At 49.0% G+C, this 22,074-nt stretch overlaps 1 protein-coding gene across 5 annotated transcripts in view; it reads right to left on the bottom strand.

Annotated features, from left to right (window-relative positions):
* SHROOM2 (shroom family member 2) overlaps positions 1-22,074 on the bottom strand; it is a 118,709-nt gene that overhangs the window by 49,523 nt on the left and 47,112 nt on the right. For 4 of the 5 annotated variants that reach the window (XM_074324193.2, XM_074324192.2, XM_074324191.2 and 1 more), the window contains exons 2-3: positions 13,481-13,632; positions 2,212-2,343 (exon numbers count right to left, since the gene is read on the bottom strand). In XM_074324193.2, coding sequence (XP_074180294.2) covers positions 2,212-2,343; positions 13,481-13,632 — 284 coding nt within the window. Of the gene's footprint in view, positions 1-2,211; positions 2,344-3,456; positions 3,580-13,480; positions 13,633-22,074 lie in introns of those variants that run through there. The other variant, XM_019718607.3, reaches the window with a different exon arrangement.

Raw genomic sequence — 22,074 nt, 5'->3', positions numbered from 1 at the left:
TACCTGAATGCCAAAAATACAGGTTGCTAACTAAGGTGGGGGTCCAAGAGGAGGAAACAGGAAATCACGTTTATTACAACAAGCTGGGTGATATACGGTTAATTTAGGTATTCATTGTTCTGTGACGTAGCAAAAACACTCTATAGGTGTTGAGACAGTGTATCCAGCCATGTTACACATTTTCATTAAAGCTCAACAGAGCTGGAACATTCGTTCCTCAAGGTAAAAAAAACCAAACCAAAACGAACCAAAACAAAAAACAGTGGCCATTTTAGGTTTAGGAGAACCAGGATGAGAAAGAAAGCCACGTGACAAGGACACGGGCGAGAGAAGTGGCTACGTCATCTGAGGGAGGGAGGTGACCATTTCGGTTTTACACGCTTTGCTGTGAGGACAGACCAGGGTCCATTCTCAGAAATGCAGCTCACTCCTCTCCCTTCTCTCACCAACACTCCTGAGGTGAGTTTTCCATGAGATGCTAAGTCCAAGCAGATAGAAATAACGCGTAAGCACGGTTTCCACACAGACGTGGGCAGCGTACCCGTTTCTTTAATCGAGAAACACTATACGGGCTTAAGGGAGATTCTATTCCATTAAGTCACTTCAATAATAAAAGGCCCACTTTTCCCCGGTTTTACCACTCAGTTGAGAATCTGTGGTTTTTCAAAATTACCCTGGGCTCCCAATACCATCATCTCTTGTCACTTTAAATAGCTAATGCTGTGTTTGACATGTGTTTCCTTCACTTCACATGAGTCCCTTACCTGGCAATTTTGCAGCAGACCTGCATTTAGTAACAGTCAAAAACGGATTTTGAGACGGTTAACATTAGCTCCAAACACACACACATACAGACACGAACACACTCACAGGAACGCATGCATGCGCACACATATGCAAGCACACAGCTACACATTCAAGCACACACAGACCCACACGCATGCATGTGCCCACACAGATACACATAAAAGCCACTCTTTTTGCTATCGCTATTACTGTCATCCTAGCAGGATATTAATGAGGACACTGGCCACTAACCTGAGGTGACCGATCACCACCCTGTGACGAGCTAGAGTGTCCCCAAGCCAAACCCCACCTGGTGCTGTCACGTAAGCCCTTCTGACCCTGAAAGGTGGGTTTCAGGTAGGCCACGTCTACCAGAACTCCCCTTTCCATCGACCCACAATTCCCACCCCTTCTTTCTCGCTCTCAGTGGGCAACCACTGGTGGGTCCTCAGGACTGGTCGTCCCCCTGGCATGTGGCTGTGAAGCCCCCTGGTTTCCCTAGACAGTGGTACCTCGGTTTTCGAACATAATCCGTTCCGGAAGAACATTCGAGTTCTAAAACATTCGAAAACCGAGGCACTGTTTCCCCATAGAAAGCAATGCAAAATGGACTAATCCATTCCAGACCTTTAACATCAACCCCTAAAACTGCAAATTTAGCACGACTTTTACTTCCTAATGATACCATAGATCCATAAAATTTGCAGCATTCGTAAACCGAAATGTTTGTCAACGGAGACGTTCGAAAACTGAGGGACTCCTGTCCTTCCACAATAGCACAGTAGGGCAAGCTTTCGTAAAATGCACCTGCCCAAAACTTACGTAGCTCTTGCCTTGCAATACGCCTGCAAAAATTTCAAAAGAAGGGGTGGTAGACGAGGGAAAAGGGGTCAAATATATGGTGATGGAAGGAGAACTGGCTCTGGGTGGTGATCACACATAATGTGATATACAGACAATACTTTATCGAAATGTACATTTGAAACCTGTATTATTTTACTAATCGATGTCACCCAGTACATTTAATTTTAAAAAGTCTCTAAAGAAGGCTGTGGCTGTGGGCATGTGTGTCACATGGACACCTGTCCCAGTGGGCTCAGAACTACCAACTCAGCTGGCCCAAAGGGATTCCGCCAAAAAAGGTAGGTCTCCAGGCTCTGGACTCATTAATTAAACAACATAAATGAGAAAGCACCACCTGTTCTGCTTCGTTCCTGGTGTCTGTTTTTAAGCACTGTACACCTGCCTGTATAGCAAACAGATTTACAGCGTCCTACCAGTACTGGTGAGTCAATCGCCTTTGCTCATCAGAAAAACAAAATCATTCTCAAGTCAAGAGAGGTGCCATCGTGACAGGGCTGCATTGTTATGAGTGTCTGTGGCGTGTCAAAGTCCCCATCCTCCTAACGGGAAACCAGTGCCTACCTCGCGTGGTGGCGGCCGTGCCAAGAAGGGCAGACGCTGGCAGAGGAGAACTGAGAGGCCGGCGTCTCGGGGTGGCTATCAGAGAACTTGGTGGCATGCCAGGAGTGAGGCCTCCAGCTCAGCTCACTCCTCCTGAAAAAGAACACAGACAACTCAGGGACTTCACACAAAGGACAACCTTGTGCCAAGACGGGAGCGAGAGACCAAAAGAAGTCACAGCTATATCTGCGTGACTTACACCATCCCTTTCAGGTGCTTCCCACTGCTTCTGCGCGGGAATGCTCTTTTGAAATGTCTGTTAATGGAGACCCTGCCGTCATGCAGAGCAAGAATCACGGGCTCCAAAAGGTGAACCAGCCCTTATTCTTCAAAATTTGTTCTAAATAAGTAAATAAACCTTGCCCTTCCCTGCCCCCCCCCCATAAGGCCACAAACAGAATGCCCTGCCTCTCCTGTTCCGCATACCTTTGCACAGGGCCTCCGGGTATGGACGGGGTGCTGGGCTGGAGGAAAGCTCCGGGAGTCCCCAGCTCAGCGGGGTCACAGAGTTTCCACTGCTTCTCTCTGTTTATTTACTCACTTAACTAAGTAAATACAGCTATCTCATAGTGACCTAAGGTGAGCAGACAGACAGGCCTCTGAGCCTCTCAGAGTGTCTGTGACGTCAGCTAAAGGTCCCCATCACGTGACTCGCAACGCCCTCCACCAACAGGTCCAGTCCACTCGTGCCGGGCTTCTGACTTGTGGTATGAGGCCTCCCCAGAGCCCTCTCCACAGTCCCCACCATGCCGTGGGTGGTTTATTTGTTTTCTGTCCACACCTGCCCAGGTGTGCTAAGGTCTGTCCAGGTGGAAATCCCTCCAGCTGCCGTGTAAACACAACAGAGCCGCCGGGCACCTCTTGTAATTCCACGCCTTCAGTGGAGGACACAACTAGCCTCGTGGTAGACGGCTTATAGCCCAAGAATGGACAAAGCTCCGGTGAGCCTTGCGGGGGCACTTCGGGGAGATGAAACATTCTTCAAAGCAGGCAAAACCATGAAAGATTATACAAAACGAATATCAAAGGAAAAACCAAAAAGCATCTTTAATATAAACCACCTGGTGACTCCAATAATTAACGAGGAAAAATACGTGGGTGGCAAAATGTGGAATGCGTGATCTTTATGCCAGTTTTCCACGAACCAAAGCACCAAACAGACAAATTCATCACAGCACAGAAGGGATTGTAAAACCCACACTATACCTCATAGAATTGCTCAAGATCCTTGTAAGGAAGGTTCTGGCCACGTGACTTTCATTTTCAGATGGCTTTTTCTGTGCTATAATATCCATCACTTCTTTCATCTTCCTTTACAGTTAATTAATAAGTGAAGCAGACTAGACTGATTAAAACTGGAGGTAAAGAAAAAAAGAAGGCTTGGAAAAGAAAATGCCTCACACTTTGCAGCAACAGTTCAACCCCACCACCGGAATGAGGCGTAGGGGGCGGGCAGGGTTACTGAGGAATAGAGTAAATGTTTCTCCTCGTTTTTAAAAAGATAATACACAGATGCATGTCTCTGTTTCAAGAAAATAGTCAATAGTTACAGTAGCAATGAGGACTATTTTTTTAAAAGAATAAACACATGAAAACACAGTGGGAAAGGGTTATACCTACAAGATATAACAGGATATCACAGCCCCTGGGGACAGTGAAATTTCCCTAAAATATCTGGGCTTTTGTCAAGTCCTCTGCATTTCCCAATGCATGATGAACAGATTTGGGAATCAGAGAAGATTCAGGCTGGTTCCTGTTTGCAAGCACCTCCGATGGCCTGCAATGGCTGGACTTGTGTTAAGACGACCCAGAAGGCCATTTGGCACCTGCATATTGGTCCTCAGTCACAATCCTGTGACAATGCTGGACAGCAAAGCTCTGGTGCCAGATCGCGCTGGTGCCACCTAGAGTTCTCACATACTCATTGTCACTTTGGTCAGTTTCAACCCCCACCACTACCACCACCCCCACCACCACCCCAGGTGGAACAGAAATGACAGAAGATTTAAGGTCCTCGTGTCAACAAGAGTGTGGTGTTTCTTCACACACACACACACACACACACACACACACATACACACACACGGGTGGCTGTAAACCACCCTGTCCCTGGAACTGTGAGGGCCATAAGGAGTACACAGACAGGACAGGAGAGCCAAACACCCCCACGTGAGGGCCTGGGACACCACTACCACGTGATATTCAGTGCGTGGTGAGACCACCCGTGCCACCTCACAGACTGTGAGCCTTGCAAGTGAACAGACACTACTGGCTGATGCCACAAACCCCAGCTGCACCATTCATTCAGGTGGGATGTCTGCTGCAGTCCAACGGGAGACACAGCCCCGGGTAAATGCGAAACAGGAATGAATGGGAGAGCTGCAAAAGGAAGGCCCCCTTGGAGGCCACAGTCAGACGCAAGCTGGCTGAGGGCGGCGTGGACGTACGGATCTGAATCAAGAGACCGGTAAGGAAGCCCCTTCCACAAGGAAGGCACAGAGAGGGCCATTTCTGGGCAGGCTCATTCAGGGAGAGCACTCTCGAGGCCAAATGGAAAGGGGTGAGGGAGGGCTAGGGCTCATTACAGCCCCAAAGGAGGGCACAGCTCAACCCAGAGATGGCCACGGTCGTGCTTCCGTGCAGGGCGGCATGAGTAGAGACGCCAGGGGAGCACCAACGATGGGGAGGGCTGACGCCGCCCTCGCACGCAGCTCCACCACGGCAAGAGGCTATGGGCACACTCACGCCCACTGGACTGTAGCCCCCGAACCGTTACCCCAGAGTCCAGGGAGGAGATGTCATTCAAATGGCTACTGATGTTGGTGAATCATAAATGTATGCTTCTTGTAGAAAACACGGAACATTAAAAACTTAAAAGGCCAATAAGAAGGAAATAACCTATGACCTCAAGACGACCACGAGGAACGTCTGCCCGCATTTCCCTCCGTGCGTCTTTGGAAGACAGCTGGGAGCCTCTGCAGACTTGGTGGACCCGTTGCCGCAGCCGGCCGGGCTCTGTGAGCACTGTCCCATGCCACGGTCGGTCTTCCAACACGTAACCTTCCGTCCACGCATGATAAGCCTTTCATGTAATGACTGCAAAGCCATGGTATTGAGTGTTCACATTGGGTTTTCTGGTACTCCAGATAAAATTATTCACTCTAACAGGGGTTCCCGTGAAACCTTTCCCGCAAAGGACACACCAAAATTAATCTAAGTATACTTCAATTATTAAAAATAATTTTATATGTGGGTAGTTCTCTTTTTTTTGGAAAAGACGGGGGGTTTAGATCACAAGTACAAGAAAGGCTGGGAGGTCACTGGAAATTAACAACAGATCTAGATATCAAAATGCATTTTTAAAAAGCAATGATTAGAACAAGGGTTTCAATGAAATATCATTCACGTAAAGAACAGAATTTCCTCCTTCCTTTCAAAAAAAAAGAAAAAGAAAAAGCACGGGAGTTTTGGGTTATTTTCCTAACCGTTCAAACGAAGCAAACAAGCACAGCCCCACAAAATAAACCAGGTCTGCATGTGGCCCTCAGGAGCTCAGACGGTCTGGGAGTATGAGACCCATGGCTAGGAGGCCAGGTGGTCACTGTGAGGGGGTGGGGACCTCGGCTCTGGGTGGGCGCTGTGATGGGGGGGGACACGTGCAGGGTGTGTGGGCTTTCAGGCAACACTGGAGTTGGAGAAGTCTTCTCGGGAAAGAAAGTCAGTAGTGAGGCCTCAGGAAGAGAAGCACGGGTCGGCGGACAGACGGGGACAGACGTGGGACAGATGGGGACAGACGTGGGAAAGACCTTCCAGATAGATCAAGGGCAAGCTGGGAAGCCCTGCAAATACTCCTGAGTTCTCAGGGGTGACTGGAGTAAGCACCGTGCAGGGAGAGGCAGGGAGACCCCAGAGCTTAGGGTGTAGGGGCCCCCAGGGACAAGTCCATCCGAGGGCACAGGCCAGGACAAAGCTGAGGGGGGGCCTGGGCTGGGGGAGAGGGACAACTGAAAATACCCTTTTATTCTTTACAAACTGAATAAGCCCATTGAAAGCACACAAAATGAACCTCGCTCTGGCCCTGCCACTTCCTTCCGGTTCCCACCAAGCCTCTGGAAGACTGTGTCCTAACCAGCCTCTCCCTCCCCCAGTCTGTCTCCATCTCCCACCAGACCAACGTCCCTGCACTGCCGCTCCGGCCAGAACCACTCTCGCTCCAGAACCCTCAGCTGCTCCCAGTTTCCACAGAAGGAAGGTCATGCTGCCAGGTTTCCTGGCACCTGACCCAGGGCTTCCGAGTATGCTCCCTGGGCCAGCAGCACTGGCGTTACCTGGCACAGGCTTGGGCAGGCCAGGCGTGATTGCATAAACCCTCCTGGTAACTCAGACGCAAGCCCAGGCCTGACAAGCACTGCTCTGGTCCAAGCCACCTGTTCACCCCATTCCCTAGACTCCCTTTCTGTTGCTCACCCTCTGCCCTCCTCTTTGGGAGGCCCCAGAATCACTGACAGGTCCATAGTTACATCTCGAACCTGGCTCAGCCTTCAAAGAAGAGCTCAACGACCTTGTCCTCAGGAATGACTGCTGAGATCAGCCTCCCTCCATCCTGTTACCCTCTGCCGGGGTCACTACTTGTTAGAGCAGTCCCCAACCGTGCCCGGCAGCCCAGCTCAGCCGCCAGCTCCCAGAGTGCAGGATCTACGGGAGAACTTAACCACTTGGCTGCAGTTACATGCGTGTATAACATGTTATATGCATGTATAAAACACAGGTCAGAGCACTCTAAAAACGAGTGTGTGTGTGTGTGTGTGTGTGTGTGTGTGTGTGTGTGTCTGTGTGTTTACTATAAGGAAAAAGTCAATCCCCTGGCAGCATTTTGGGGAGATTTCTGTGGCAGAGACTACTTCGTCTCCCCAGCAGTGGTCAGACAATGCAATGCTGAGGATGGTGACATCACGTGTGATAAAATCTATAGTCCTTTGGGATCAGAGTCGAGCAGTTCCTGCCTTTATACATGAGAATTACAAAAAGATAAAAATTCCCCAATGACCGAAACAGCTGAAACTGATACAAGACATCAAAGCTGCATTTTTAAACAAATGCCAGGGCCGGGAAGCAGCATTCACACAGGATGAAAGCTTCGGTTCCCATCTGAGAGGCCGAGTGCCCCTTATCTCCGCCCCCCACCCCCCACCCCCAAGGGCAAGTGCATGTTTCTCATGTCTGCCTTTGGTGTCCCTCCTGAGTGTTTTAGCACAAAGGACGGTGCAGAAACGTCACATACTGAACACAGGCCGAGCTGGAGTAGACCCAAGTGACTTGGTGTGTTTTTTTCTATTAACTTTTATAATCTTCCTATCAAGAAACCTATTCACGTCAGGAAAAACGAAACAAAAGCCGATCTCATCAGCACCACCGGTACTAAAAAGGCTTTGCCCAAACCACCTGTTCACAGCGCAGAGCCCCAATTGTCTAACGTGCGATGTAGTTCAAGGCAATGTGTTCGGCGATGCCAACACACTTCCCGGCAACATTTCAACAGAGTGGATTTTCTGGCAAAGAAACTCCAGACACTGCAACCTGCAGCCATTAATATAACTAAGTATAAGGAGCCCTAAGGAGGAACGGCAGGGCTGACGAGTCTTATCTATGAAAACAGAGAATCAAAAATAAGTGAAACATTGCCTGTATGTCTTACTAGAAACCATCAATGCTTTCAAACTAAATTTTGCAGTAAAACATCACTGGCATGCCTGGCAATGGAAAACAAAGTCTTTTTTTACCAGTCTCTACTTGACTTAGAATAAGAAACATCTCACATAGAGATTCACCTCATTCAAGCGCTTAAGACATACAAGTCTAAATCTGAACAGAAGCCACTTTTCCCCAAAAGAAAACATCTCTGAGCCACACGGTTTTTTCTCCAGATGTTAATAAAAACAGTAATGTTCTCATCACAAGAAAAAAAAAGTGCAACTATGTGTGGTGACAGATGTTAACTAGGCTTGTTGTGATCCTTTTGCAGTGTATACAGATGCCGAATCATTCTCTGGTATACCTGAAATTAACATACGTCAAATACTGTATCTCAATTTAAAAAAATAATGGAAAACAGCCCAAACAAATTAGGGTGTCTGTCCAGCACAAAACACTAGATCTACTCTGCTTTAATAAGAAAATAAGCACAGTAGCAAACGGCCATAATTCCCAAAATGCTCAAAAGAGAAACGTTTCCCCCGAAACTTGAACAAATGATCTCAGACTGCCCTCCGAAAGCACAGGGTTTTGTCAACACCCAGCAGCGTCCCCACTACGATGTACGGTCTCCATCAGCACAAACACTGCTTCTGTCCTCAGGAAGGGCCCTCGGGAGGACAGGGGAGGGAAGGGGAGACACACCTGCCGATGTCCTAGCATGCCGCCACTCTGGCTGCACCACTGCACGGAGCTGCTTCCGCTTCCGGGGGCATCTGTGCTAACCACTGGTGGGGCCCCACACAGAGCCACCTGCTCAGGACACTTCCAAGGGGCAGGGGCGGAGCACAGCACCATCCTGGCTTAGTACCCAATCCAAGGCCACTTAGTGACACCCAGAAACCAATGCATGTCGGAGAGACGGGCTCCCAGCAGGCACACATGCTGTCTGTCACTAGATCCAAAACCTGCTTTCTTCACATACAGGACCACACCACCAGGTCTGCCTAACCCCTACAGCCTGCTGCAAAGCACCTCCCCCTGTTAGTCTACTCCTGAATGCATGCTTAGTGGCCGTAATTAGAGTCAGAAGAGGGTTTAAGGCTGCCAGCAAGAGGCAGGAAATAACATGAGTCAACAATCAACCTTATCGCTAATTTGGGCTGGCGAAAGCATTTGCAACAACGGCTGGTTCAAGACGAAGATGAATGATGAGGTGGCAGGTGTACTTACTCCACTGAAAACGACTGTTACCATATAAATCTGGAAAAAAGGCCAACAGAGCAATTACAGGCTTTAGAAAATAATTTATGGCCTATTTTAAAGAAATTTTGCATAAAGCGTTTGAAATTATACGTACTTTTTAGGAGCTGAATTTACGGTAATTTGCCTCTAAAGAGAAAAATGGCTGACGTGCCTCAGCGCTCTCCCACAAGACGGTGACAGCCCTGACCGAGCGCACAGATGGGCCGGCCCTCTTGCACACGCCCTGTGCAGTGGGCTTACCTACCTACTGGGCCGCACTAATCCGGAAAATGCTCTTAACCTTTTCCAAGCACATTTGCCTAAGCCAGTGGTATAACCCCACGGCTGCCCAGCAAAATAGCCTGTGGCCATCTGTGAAAACACCAGCTCCCAGATCTGTTCCAGAACGACCCATCAGGATCTCTCGGGCGCGGCCTGGACACCCAGGTAAAAAGTGCAGATGACGACCACACAGAGAGAGACCAAGAAGAGGTTACCACATCAGCCCCGAACTTTCCTGCGAGGGGCACTTCCGGCCAAGCGGAGATGGAACAGCAAAGTGCCTGAGAGGAAGGAAGGGCTGTCCGCTCAGCCTGGCCTGACACTGATCCGACGCCTGAGCAGACGCCCCCGTCGCCCTCGACGTCACTGGCCCCGGACACCGCCTGGGCGAGGCGGAGGAGAACATATGTGCACTTGGAGGGGATCACTGTTACCGTTTTTGTGTTTCCAGCTGACAGCGCTCCGGGAGAAAGGAACTGCCCGCTGTCATTTGTCTGGGAAAGAAGGTTCGCCGGAGAGAGATAGCCATCCTGCACCTACGGCACTGCTCTCAGGCCCGGCTTCTAAGCGATGACAAGATACGCATTACCCAGGCCCCGGGAAACAAGATGCCATGGCTTTGTAAAACCAGCTCACCGCAATCCTATCCTGGCTGCTTGGTGCCCTGCTCACCGCCCTGAAATCAAACCAGCCTGAGGAACACGACACGGCAGCTGTCACTAGTGGGAGGGAGGGAGGGAGTACGTGAGCCACAATCCCCGTTCTGTTCACGAAACCATGGGAATGTGCCTGATATTGAGGTGCACACACCCCTCCCCGCAGAACCACCACACCTGCACTGGCCACGCTCACCCCTCAGAACCCTCACCTCCTTTCTGTCTTTATCAGCAAAGCCACCCTTTCTTAGGGCACCAGAGGTGGGCAGGTAGTCGAATCAGGTTAAGTAAAGCAGGGTTGACTTGAGCACTAGTTTATCACTGGGTCAAACTCTTAGGTAAGAAAACATACGATACTTGTGTGCTTGTGGCTGAGTCCACGAATTACTTCCAGCATGCCTTTTTATAAACAAGCCACTATGTTTTAAAAGTACACAATCCATTCCGGAGCTCGATGTAAAATGCTAGAAAATGCTCATTAATCTATGAGACAAGTCAGATTAGTGGTTGCCTGGGGATGGAGAAAGAGGAGACAGTGAGATCTAAGCATATATTTAAATTTAGAGAGAGAAGAAGGCAAGTTACTGATTTAAGAGACATCATTTAAAAGCTCTCATTGTTGGGACCAGCCCGGTGGCTCAGGTGGTTGGAGCGCCACGCTCCTAATACCGAGGTCGCTGGTTCAATTCCCATGTGCCCAGTGAGTTGCGCCCTCTACAGCCGTGAGCAGCCGGAGGTTGGCTGGGCTGCCGCGTGCTGCCATGAGTGGCGGGCAGCTGGCGAGAGCTGCCGTGAGCTGCTGTGAGCGGCCAACCGATGGCAGGCAACCGACTGCTAATCCCAGCATGGGCCAGGGAGCTGTGTCCTACACACCTAGACTGAGAGACAACGGCTTGAACCGGAGTGGGGGGCGGGGTGTGGAAGGGGGGAAGAAAGCTCTCATTTTTGCCTTTGTAATGAGGAAAATGACATAAGTTAGTTTGGAGTTTTAGAGTCCTCACCACGTGGACCTTTAGGGTTTCCAGCCACGTGCTGGATGACGGCAGCAACAGGCCCTAATATTAACTAATTAACCGGTGTGGGTAATTTCATTCACATTTGTAAACAAAGCACCGTTTCAGATTTTCTAATAGGCCAAAATAGTATTCAAAATTAATACAAAATTGTTTTTAAAAAATGTTAAACACCTCAGTGTGTTATTAAAAGTGTGTTCAGGGGAAAAAATAGTGTTTGAACCAACTGCTTCTGTATCTTGTGATACGCATCACTTAAAATACAAAATCCTATCTAAACCACATCACCACTCTGCGCAGCCCTCGTTGAAAGGAACGCAGGTATGCGGAACGCAACCCGAGCTCTCCACTGTGGCTTCCACCAGGCCTTTGGGGCAAAAGTGTGAGCCTCAGGCCAACAGCCGTTTGGCCACCTGGTCAGGTGAGTCAGCGAGCAGGCCCCAATACCGCCTCCCCAGCCTGTGGACCAGCGCCCACGCTTGGGTGCTGAGCTTTGAACAGGATCCAGATGGTCCTTTTATATCCTTAGGTACATCCTTCTGGGTCAAAAACAAGCTTGTAAACATATGGAACAATGCCCGACTTCACTTCTAATGACAGAAATGCCCAGTGAAACAATAAAACCATTTTCCACCTGTCACAGTCACAAAGTAAACACAAACAAACTTCACGATGCACGCACCTTCTGACACAAACACTCCCACGCTAGGGAATTTATCACAATTATCTACACACACACACAGGTTCACCCACATTCATGGGACCCTGTTAGATGCAGCCGGTGGAAATACTGTCACCTCTTGATTGTGTCGCCCATCCCGTGTCAACAGCTCTGTCGGTTTTTATTGGCGGCTGCCTCCCCTGGGCTGGTCAGGGTCACACAGCTGGGTTTTACGGAAGGAGCACGTCTATGCTGGTGTCCTCTCGTGACGCCAGGTGCAGATCAAGGTGCTTTCGGTCAACAAAGCCAAGTCCTGCCGTCGTCCTTGTATGCCTAGCACTGCAGTCAGCAGCCCAGAGTCCGTCTGCGTGTCCACAAAGCTGGGGCTTTCCCCACAGAAGAGACAAAATTGTCCCCATCGGGAGCCAACGAGCCAGCTCAGCACTCTGGGGGCTCTGGCAGCCCTACCACGGAGACAATATGGGTGACAGAAGAAAAAGGGACCCCGGTCAGACTGGGGTCTGGGTGGGGAATCCAGACATGGTTTATAGCCCGTGTCTTACGTCTGCGGACCAAGCTTCCTTTACCACCGTTACCTTCCACCACTAGGTGATCCTGAATCCATGCAGACACACGTCCTGCCTTAGGAGGTGACCACAAGGGAATAATTATACAACGGGACAGTGCATCTCGTGTGCCATCCTCCCCAAAGGGCTCCAGAATTGCCATTCTGAAGTTTGCTTTTTCTGATTTACAAGGAGGAACCAACAGCATTTAGAAATGAGGTTTCTAAATTAATGTGGCAAACGATGAAAATTTGGGTAAAAAAAAAAAAAAGTCTTTTGGGAATTTGTCCTCAAGCCTGCATTAGAAATCGAACCAAGTGCTTGAGTCAATTTATTTTTTTAAATTTACAGCTAACCTTGGAAAGATTGCAGTAATTGTGCTAAAAAGGACGTGTAAACACTGTAATTTGGATTAGCCAGCTACAAAATGCAAGGTGGGGCATTATTTCTATACGAAAAGTACACGTCACAGACACCTTTGTGGAGTCCAGAAGCGCTGCTCCACTTCTTGCGTATGAGAAAGCACTATGTCCCCATTTTCACTTTCCACTCGCTTCAAATCACCCACACGTCTAGCAACAATCTGATTTCTAGGAACCAGCTGCTTGCTCCCCTCAAGACCTCAGCACAGCACCAAGAACTCGTGGGCGCTGGCTAGCCTGTCTCCCGACTGTCACGCTTTATTTCAGCAGAAAACCCAGACACACGGTAGCCTGCCACCTTGTGTACGCAACAGGCAACAACACGTCACTTCATTTGGAACAGCAGCACACTTTTTTTCTCCCTGCCGAAAGAATAATCTACACATTGCCAAAGACAGATACGAGTATTCAAATTCACTTAATAAATCAAAATAAGCAATCGGTAGTAATCAAAGCAATCTTTTTCATTTTTAATGCTTGATTCATCCTTGGCCAAGACATATAATTCTACATACATGCATGCATGTGCGTGCGTGCATACACGTGTACACACACACACACACACACACACACACACACGACTTAAGTCCAAATCAGGATTGCCGAAATGATACAGACAAGCCAAGCAGACATCACATGCTGCTGTTGTTCTACTCCCTTCTGTGTGTCTTGGTAAACATGGTATGAGTCTTACCTTTTTACCACCAGCTTCAGGGTCTTATGGGACCCCTTCACCAGGCAAATCGCTTCCTGTCTAAACCCTGAGAGACCAATGTCATTGATGCTGACAATCTCGTCTCCTGCCAGTAACTTGTCCACCGCTGCGGCTTTACTTCCTTCTTCAATCTGCAACAACGACAAGAAAAGTGTGTCCTGTGAGCATGCCGCAGGAGCAAAGCAACTCCCCCGAACCCGGCCAGGAACACAACGTGCCGTAACACGTGCTCTAGGACTGGCCTCGGATTACCCGGGAGTGAAAGGACCCACCTGGGCCCCGGAGACGGCCCTGATCCCCATGTGGGGGACGAGGGGCGGCGCCTCCCCAGGTCTGCCTCTGCGAGGACGTGGGCTACCATCACCCCATTCACCACGGGAGCGGGGAAGAAAAAGCATGAAACACTCAGGAACGCACACAACCCAGAACAGTGGCTCCCAAGACACCGGCTTATTTTCTGCGCTCCTTTATCCAAACAGTAATGATGGATCATTTTAATCATGCACTAAGTATTTCTCATACATTAATCCTGTACCTAGTAAGATGATTTTTCCAACAGCTTCACTGAGGTCATTCAAATACCACATATACGGAAAAACATACAAGGGAATGGCTTTTTAGTAAACTCACAGACTTGGGCAACCATCACCATCATGAATTTTGGAACATTTCTCTAACCCTAGAAGAAACCTCGTGCCTATTAGCAGTCGCTTCCTGTTCCCTCCAGCCCCTGGCAACCGCGAGTCTACTTTCTGCCTCCATAGATTTGCCTACTCTGGACATGTCGTATAAAAAGAGTCATATAATACATGGCATTTTGTGACCGGCTTCTCTCATTCAGCATCATGTTTTCAAGGTTTATCCACGTCTTAGCGCGTGTTGGTGTTTCACTCCTTTTTACGGCCATGTAATATTCCATCGTACGGAATGCCACCTTTGATTTATCCATCAATCGATGGCTATTTGAGTTGTTTTTACTTTTTGGCTGTGTGCGCTGGTGCACAAGTCTGTGTGTGGGCGTGTCTTCCTTTCCTGGATGTGTACCCAGGCGTGGAACTGCTGGGTCACATGGTAACTATGGCGACCATGTTGAGGACCTGCCAGATCGCTTTCTAAAGAAGCTACACCATTTTACAACCCACCATCAGCATAAGAAGGTTCCTGTCTCTCCCCATCCTTGCTACCACTTGCTACTACCTGATTTCTTTGATTACAGTCCTAATTAGATTATCATACTAGCCCGTGTGTGTGTGAGGATATTCACCTCTCAGAGCTAAACACGTAGGTATGAACATGTGCGTATGGACCGACTTCTGAAAAGCTTGCATGCTACCCATGTTGTAATTTTCACCCTGAGAAATCTTGATCTTAAATCCTTAACCTGGGCCGGCCCGGTGGCTCAGGCGGTTAGAGCTCCATGCTCCTAACTCCGAAGGCTGCCGGTTCGATTCCCACATGGGCCAGTGGGCTCTCAACCACAAGGTTGTCAATTCAACTCCTCGAGTCCCGCAAGGGATGGTGGGCAGCGCCCCCTGCAACTAAGATTGAACACGGCACCTTGAGCTGAGCTGCCTCCCCAATGGCTCAGTTGGTTGGAGCGGGTCCTCTCAACCACAAGGTTGCCGATGCGACTCCCGCAAGGGATGGTGGGCTGTGCCCCCTGCAACTAGCAACGGCAACTGGACCTGGAGCTGACCTGCGCCCTCCACAACTAAGACTGAAAGGACAACAACTTGACTTGGAAAAAAGTCCTGGAAGTACACACTGTTCCCCAATAAAGTCCTGTTCCCCTTCCCCAATAAAATCTTTAAAAAAAAAAAATCCTTCACCTGGTTTCTCCTACACAGTAATGCTCCAACTCGGTATCAATTAAGCCAGCCTGTTTCCTGTCCTAGGGCTTGGCCAGCTATGGCCCAGGAGCCAAATCCAGCCAGCTGCCTTTTTTTTTTTTTTTCCTGATAAATAAAAATTGCACTGGCGTACAACCCCACTCCTTTGTTTACAAACTGCTACAGGACAGAATTGTGAGGTTTGGCCCACAAAGCCGAAAATATTTACTACTCGGCTTATTTTTTTAACAGTGAAAAAGTGTTACATTTAGAGTTCGCCAGCTGGACTCAGTGTAGATGCGCCCGATGTTGTTGGCTACATCGAAGCATCATAAGCAGGAGCCAGTGAATCAGGACATATGCCTTCTTCTCCCCATCGGGCCTGCTCTCCATCTGGGTGCTGACCTTGGGCAGGTCAATGTCATGGAGCTTCTTCACAGCCTGTCTGATCTGCTGCTTGGAGGCCTTGCCATCCACAATGAACACACGTGTATGCTGTCCTCTATCTTCTTCATGGCCGATTCCGTAGCTGGGGGACCTTGATGATGGCATACTGGTCGACCTGGTTTCTCCTGGGGGTGCCCTTCCCGGGATATCTGGGCTGCCTTTGAGCCGCCGTGTGGTGAGCCCTCAGAAGATGCGTGATGTGCAGATCTTTTTTTGTGTCTGTGGACGACTTTCAGCTCTGCTTTCTTTGCCTTCAAAGCCCTGGCTTTGGCTTCAGCTTTGGGAAGGGCCGGGACTTCCTTCTTCACTTTCAGTGCCATCTTCGTGAAAAGCACTACTTGGCTTTTTTAAAAGTTAGCCAGCCTGTGTTGTACCCCAAAGGCATTATCTTTACAAACTGCTAGGAAAAGTACTGAACGAAATGAATGGTTCGGAGCATATCTGTGTGCAGTCTGCAAGTTCCCTGCCCGACTGTATGTCATGGCTAACCTACCGGGTTTCCCCGAAAGTAAGACCGAGCCGGACCATCAGCTCTAATGCGCCTTTTGGAGCAAACATTAATCTAAGATCATTTCTGTGCCCTGCCTGCACCAGAGAAGGGCACCGAGGCAGTGTGGGAAAGCCTTCCAGCCCTATGATGGTGGGTAAGGAGACAACATTTTCCCAGCTCCAGAGGCCCAGCGGGTTCAAGGTCAGTGCCCCGACCTGGGCGGGCGGGTCTTCCCATCTGAGATGTGCTATCTTTAGGAACCCTCCTTGACTGTCAGGATTGTCACCTGGTTCCAAGCCCACATCCGTCTTTTCCATCCACCTGTATTCCACGGCCACGAATTCCACACTACAAACTCTGATCGCTTTCTCCTGGTTTCCTTCTATTTACAATGGAGAGCATAACTTACCTGTAACACAGACGCTGTTCATCACAGCCAGTAATGTATTTTTCTTTTAAGTCTGATATTACAAACGTTCCATTCAAAGCTTGGGGGAGGCGTAACAAATCAGTTCTTAACGATTTTTAGTGGAAATTGTCTACAACTGGCCATATTTCAAATGAAGAATAACTCCTCCTTCCCAAGAGATAGCCTCATGCTTGAACATAAACCTATAATTTATTTACAAGAAATAGGTAAAAAGATGGGCCTCTTCAATATACTTCGGTAGTAGATATTTCTCCCTTCAACGTATACTTTGTGTTATATCCTTTTCAGAAACCTACTCCAGAGTATAGCAGCAGAAGAAAACCATGCATATATGTGCACATACATTTAACTCATTTAAGAGACGTAAACACTGATCTCTATGAACACAGCTGACTTTGAGCAATTTCAACTCTGCTGCCGATAGTAGGAACATGGTGTGAACCGAGAATCCCATTTACACAATGACTGACTTAGAAAGAAGGCACAAAAGAGTACTCAAGATTCTAAACTTTAAAGCACAACATGAAAATATTGACATAATCACGTGCTAATCAGGTGCCTACGTAGAAAAATAATTTGGTCAGTATTTTGTACAGTGTTGAAAAAAAATGCACATTTATAAAATCTAACTCCCTCATCACAAATTTCTAAGGACACAATCTTATTTTCTTTTCTGGGTTTTTTGTTTGTTTGTTTTTTTGTGTGGTTTTTTTTTTTTTTTTTTTTTTTTTTTGCCTTTAAACAGTTCTGCATCCAGGTGGAAACTCAAATGTCCATGAAGAGGTGAATGGGGAAATGAAATGTGGTCTCGCCGTATGACAGAATATTATTCAGCCTTGAAAACGAGGAAAATTCTGACTCAGGCTGAAACACTCACGAACTCTGAGAACATTAAGCTCGGTGAAAGAAGCCAGGCGGTTAAGGCAAGGACTGTCTGAGCGCACTTATGTGAGCTTCCTAGAACAGGCAAAACTCGCCGAGACGGAAAGCAGGATGGGAGGGGGGTGGGGAGTTGTTCAATGTGGACAGTCTGAGAACAGGAAGATGTAAACAGTTCTGAAAACGGATGGTGGTCACGGTCGCACAACACTGTAAATGCCGCTGTCAAGTGGTTAAAACGGTAGGTTTTATGCTACGTATATTTTACCATCGTAACAGTTATGCATTCTTCAGTATCTTCAAACAGAAAAACGAATTTGACCCAGGATAAGAATGCGTTAACGTGTGTTCCAACGATCGCCTGGAATTCGAGTGTTTTAGGGAAATCTTGAGGAAAAACCACTATGACTCACAACTTGAAAGCAGCATGTCCTTGGAGGTGACACATCAGCTGTGTCCGACTCAGCCACGACCCGGTGGGTGTTTCAGTGTCATTCCCACAAACCCTTGTATATAAACAAGTTCTGTGTGAGACTCGGGAAGCGCTGTCATGTACTCCGCCTTCCCGGCGAAGGGACATCCTGTCACTTCTTCTCATCTGCAGACTCCTAAACACCCTCCTCTATCCTGAGCAGCACACTCCACGCCACCCACCGGCCTGGACCTCACCACACCCCGCCCAACACCAGTGGGTCTAGGTGTGGCGATCAAGTAGCTGCCTTTTTCTCCCCTTGCTTCCTTTCCAAGAGAAGGTATCTCTGATATTATCGTGCTCAAGGGGAAAGTCAGTACAAGACAGGGCAGCTTTAAAAACCTGCATTCGATACACTTTACCCCATCAAACGTCTCACATTAGGTACACGTGATTAGGCTTGAACTCAAGGACAAACCAACCTGCAGTTGGCACCCGCGTCATGGGGGAAGGACTGCCTGCCGGCATTTGCAGTGCATCACGCCTTACAGGCGTGGACGCTCATTCTGTCACAGTCCCACAGTACAAAGTAAAGACAGCACCTGGCACTGTCTAGAAACAGCTGCCAAATGCTGCAAAGTGCAGGAGCCACGAACAGGTCACTTGCGTCCCGTGGCAACAGGAACCATGCTCGGACTCCAAAAAATCCCTCTGCAAAAAGCAGGCGGGCAGGCAGAGAAGTCACTGCACACTCACGCTGCAGGCTGGTCCTGTGTGCCACGCGGCACACACTTACGGACCCAAAGCCCTCGCCCCCTCCCCCCCATTCACATGCCAGGCCACATATTCCAGTTTGCATTCTTAACTGGCATGCCGGATGGAAAACTCCCTTTTATGGCCCCCATGAAGAGTTCAATGCCCCACAAGGTTGCAGGATGCCTTATTGTTCTTACGGAAATGTTTTCTCTGGAAACAGCAGGAGAGGAAAAAAAAAACAGCTGATGAAAGTGCTTTTGGAACCCAGTTTTCATACTTCATTGAACGGGTGTTAGAGGACCCACAAAGGCAGAAGAACCTTTATTCTAGTGGACGACCAGGCCCACGTGGACAGGAATTGTGCCCAGTGCAGTGGGGGTGAGAGGGAGGACGCTCCCCTCTGTCTCAGGGTGGAGATGAAAAGCCTTCACAAACAGAAAGGACCCTGCAACACGATGGGGGAGGACATTCCAAAGTGGGGTCTTGCGTGAAGACAGGCGCAGAGGCAGGAAGCCCAGGCCTCTGAGGAATGTCAGCCTGGCAGGGTGGAAAGCTCTCACAGAGGAGCGTTTGAAGATAAGGGCAGAAACGGGAAGACGAGGAACTTGACCTTGAATCAGAATCAGGACCACATCCTGTAGGTGCTGAGAGCCCAGAGAAGGCAGGTGTGGAAGGAGGAAAGTGACTTTACTACTCAAGCAAATACTTCTGGAAGAGATGTACCATGGGTACACAGAAAATGAGTTTCTCTTGCCTGAGAACTGCAGAAATGGCAAGGAAGTGGATCCTGCCCGGTCCCTAGCCCACGTCTGCACTGGACAGAAGCCAGGGCTCAGACCAAAGCAGGGCAGAGAGAACAAGCCTAAGGAAGGACTCTAGACGGTGAGAAGGAAGCACCAATGACGCAATCACTGATGGACGTGAAGGGTAAAGGAAAGAGGTCCGGTCTGCGTGCTGTGACCTTGAGCGTGAGCGACATGGAAAATCACAATGACCACGGATCAAAACGAAAGAGGAAGAACGATTCTTTTAAGTCCAATATCATATTTCAAAGCCCATGAATCACACCCATTTCTATCACGGCTATCTCAAGAACGCCTCACTTCCCAGACAGTAAGATAAAAGTGTGACAAAGCAATGTCTTTTGTCAGACAGGACAATCACTGACGTGCCCTCCTTAGTCTGCTTCACTGAGTCATTCTACTCATTCCCTTGAACTCAGCTGCTTCAGAAAGGAAACCTGACTCATCCATGAAACGTATCGAATTGTGAAATAATGGGAGCGCGCATCCCTGGTAACAGAGAAGCCCATCGAACACTGAAAACCTGCACCCACGTGTGCTGAGACCAACTGACCATTATTGGCCGCCACAGCGGGAGAAACGATGGCAGCCAGGCAGCCCCGCTTCCAGCAAAACGGCATCAGGAAAGGGTAAAGCTTCAGACAGACAAAAGCGGAAACAGACGGAAAGGGCTAACTAACCAAGAAACTAAAGACCCACCTGGGGAAAACAGACACAAAAAACAGACGCCTCCAGCCTCTGACGAAGCAAGTCGAGGCGAATTAATAATACCACGTGCTGCGTCTGAACAGTGGTCCCGTCTCCCTTCTTGGAAAATCCAGTCCAGTGGTTGATCAACTATTCTGCAAATGCAAGTTTTACAGCAGCTCTCGAAATGTGCTTGAGCAAGAGGGAACCCCCACCGCATCCCATGTTTAAAGTATAAATGCTTTTTTGAAAGAGGTGAATTCATTTGCTGGTTGTTTATTTTTGGGTTACAACCACAGTGGATATTGAATTCCAGGCTCCAGGGTTCCTGGGTGTAAGCTTACCATTCCTGGGGGGCAGGGAGTCGTTATTACACCCGATGACACAAAGCCCAGTGAGTGACAATCTGGAATCGCAGTCACACATCTGCTGTGTCTTGAACATCTGTAATTACCTTTACTGTCGACGTTGTTTTTCAGCCGTTTTCCTAAAGAAAACGGCTCCTTCATCTTGGTTCTCCCTGCCCCTGGTCACGATAGGCCAGTTTCCCCAATAACTTCGTTAATGCGCCATGGGAAATAAAATTTGAGCACGTAGTTTATGATATGAAGTGGCAAAGGAGTGGGACGTCAGACGTAACGGCTTATCAACATTTGAAGAGATTGGTGCTTGATACCCTTGGACGGGAAATGTGCTCCCACGTGTCAGCCTGGAGAGTCACTGGAAGACCTCCTTAGAAAAGAATCACAACTGTACAGCTTTTTAGATTTTCAGCACATACGGCGTTAAGAATTGGATACAAATTGAAATCTCTGGGTATTGATCCTCATAACAACCAATAAAATCTCAACTATGAAAGAAAAACAGCTTTCCTCATGGCTGATCACCAAAATAATTATATCACAAAGCAAGAAAAATGATAGAACATCAATGAAAAAACCTAAGGAAGTAAACCAAAAACCCACCTCCCATGCTTTGGGCCCAAGTCCATAATTAGTCAAGTGCTTTTAGCAACGCAAGGGTGTGTTCTGAAGATTCAGGCCTCCCTGCAACAAGGGCTGGATCAGGGCCCTAAGACAAAGAAAGGCAGATGTGGCCTGGGCAGGGGACAGAGCCAGGCCAGGGAGACGTGTGCCAGGGACATGACGGCCGGGTCTCAGCTCCTGTACAAAGGGGGCCCGTGGCTATGAGAAACATCAAGGGACGACTCCGTCAGAGGACCAGGATAAGACCGGGAAGCTGTGGAGGCAGTGACTAGCACCCAGAAGTCTAAGGAGAAAAAGAAAAGGGCTGACTGCCCGCCCCAGGAGAGCGTGGGGACCCTCGAGGGAGGGCGTCTGTGCCAGGCAGAAAATCAGAGGAGCCTTCTTTCCGAGCCCTGGCCCACTGGCCCTGGGGCAGGACAAAGCCGGGTGTGAGCCTCCCCTCCAGGTGCAGGAAGGTCCAGGACCTCAGGGCTTTGCAGAGTCCTGAGCGGCCGGCCGTCCCGGCGGCACTCCAGACAACACAGGCCGTCGCATAGATTGGTGGAGAGACCATTTCTGGAGAGCAACATTCGGGATGCATTTCCTGAGCACCATTGCCTGTCGGGTGCAGCTACAACCCGGAAAGAGAAAGATGTGCAAACACCCTTCTCCCACACTTAGCGCCGTGGGGCCGCTTACTCCAAACGCGCCCTTCCTTGCCCTATGGTGGGATACTGCGGTGGGACCTGGGAACAGAAGGTTCTCCTCTGCCGGCAGGCACGGGGGTGCATGCTGTCAGCAGAGGGCGCTGGCAGGAGCAGGGAGGCTTCCCTTCCAGTTCCAGCCTTATTCCCGTGCACCCGGCACTGACCCCA

This window comes from Rhinolophus sinicus, chromosome 18, assembly GCF_057876585.1.
Source record: "Rhinolophus sinicus isolate RSI-liver-muscle chromosome 18, RSI-T2T, whole genome shotgun sequence".
NCBI classification, from domain to species: Eukaryota; Metazoa; Chordata; class Mammalia; order Chiroptera; family Rhinolophidae; genus Rhinolophus; species Rhinolophus sinicus.
This window is presented reverse-complemented; position numbering and strand designations above follow the sequence as displayed.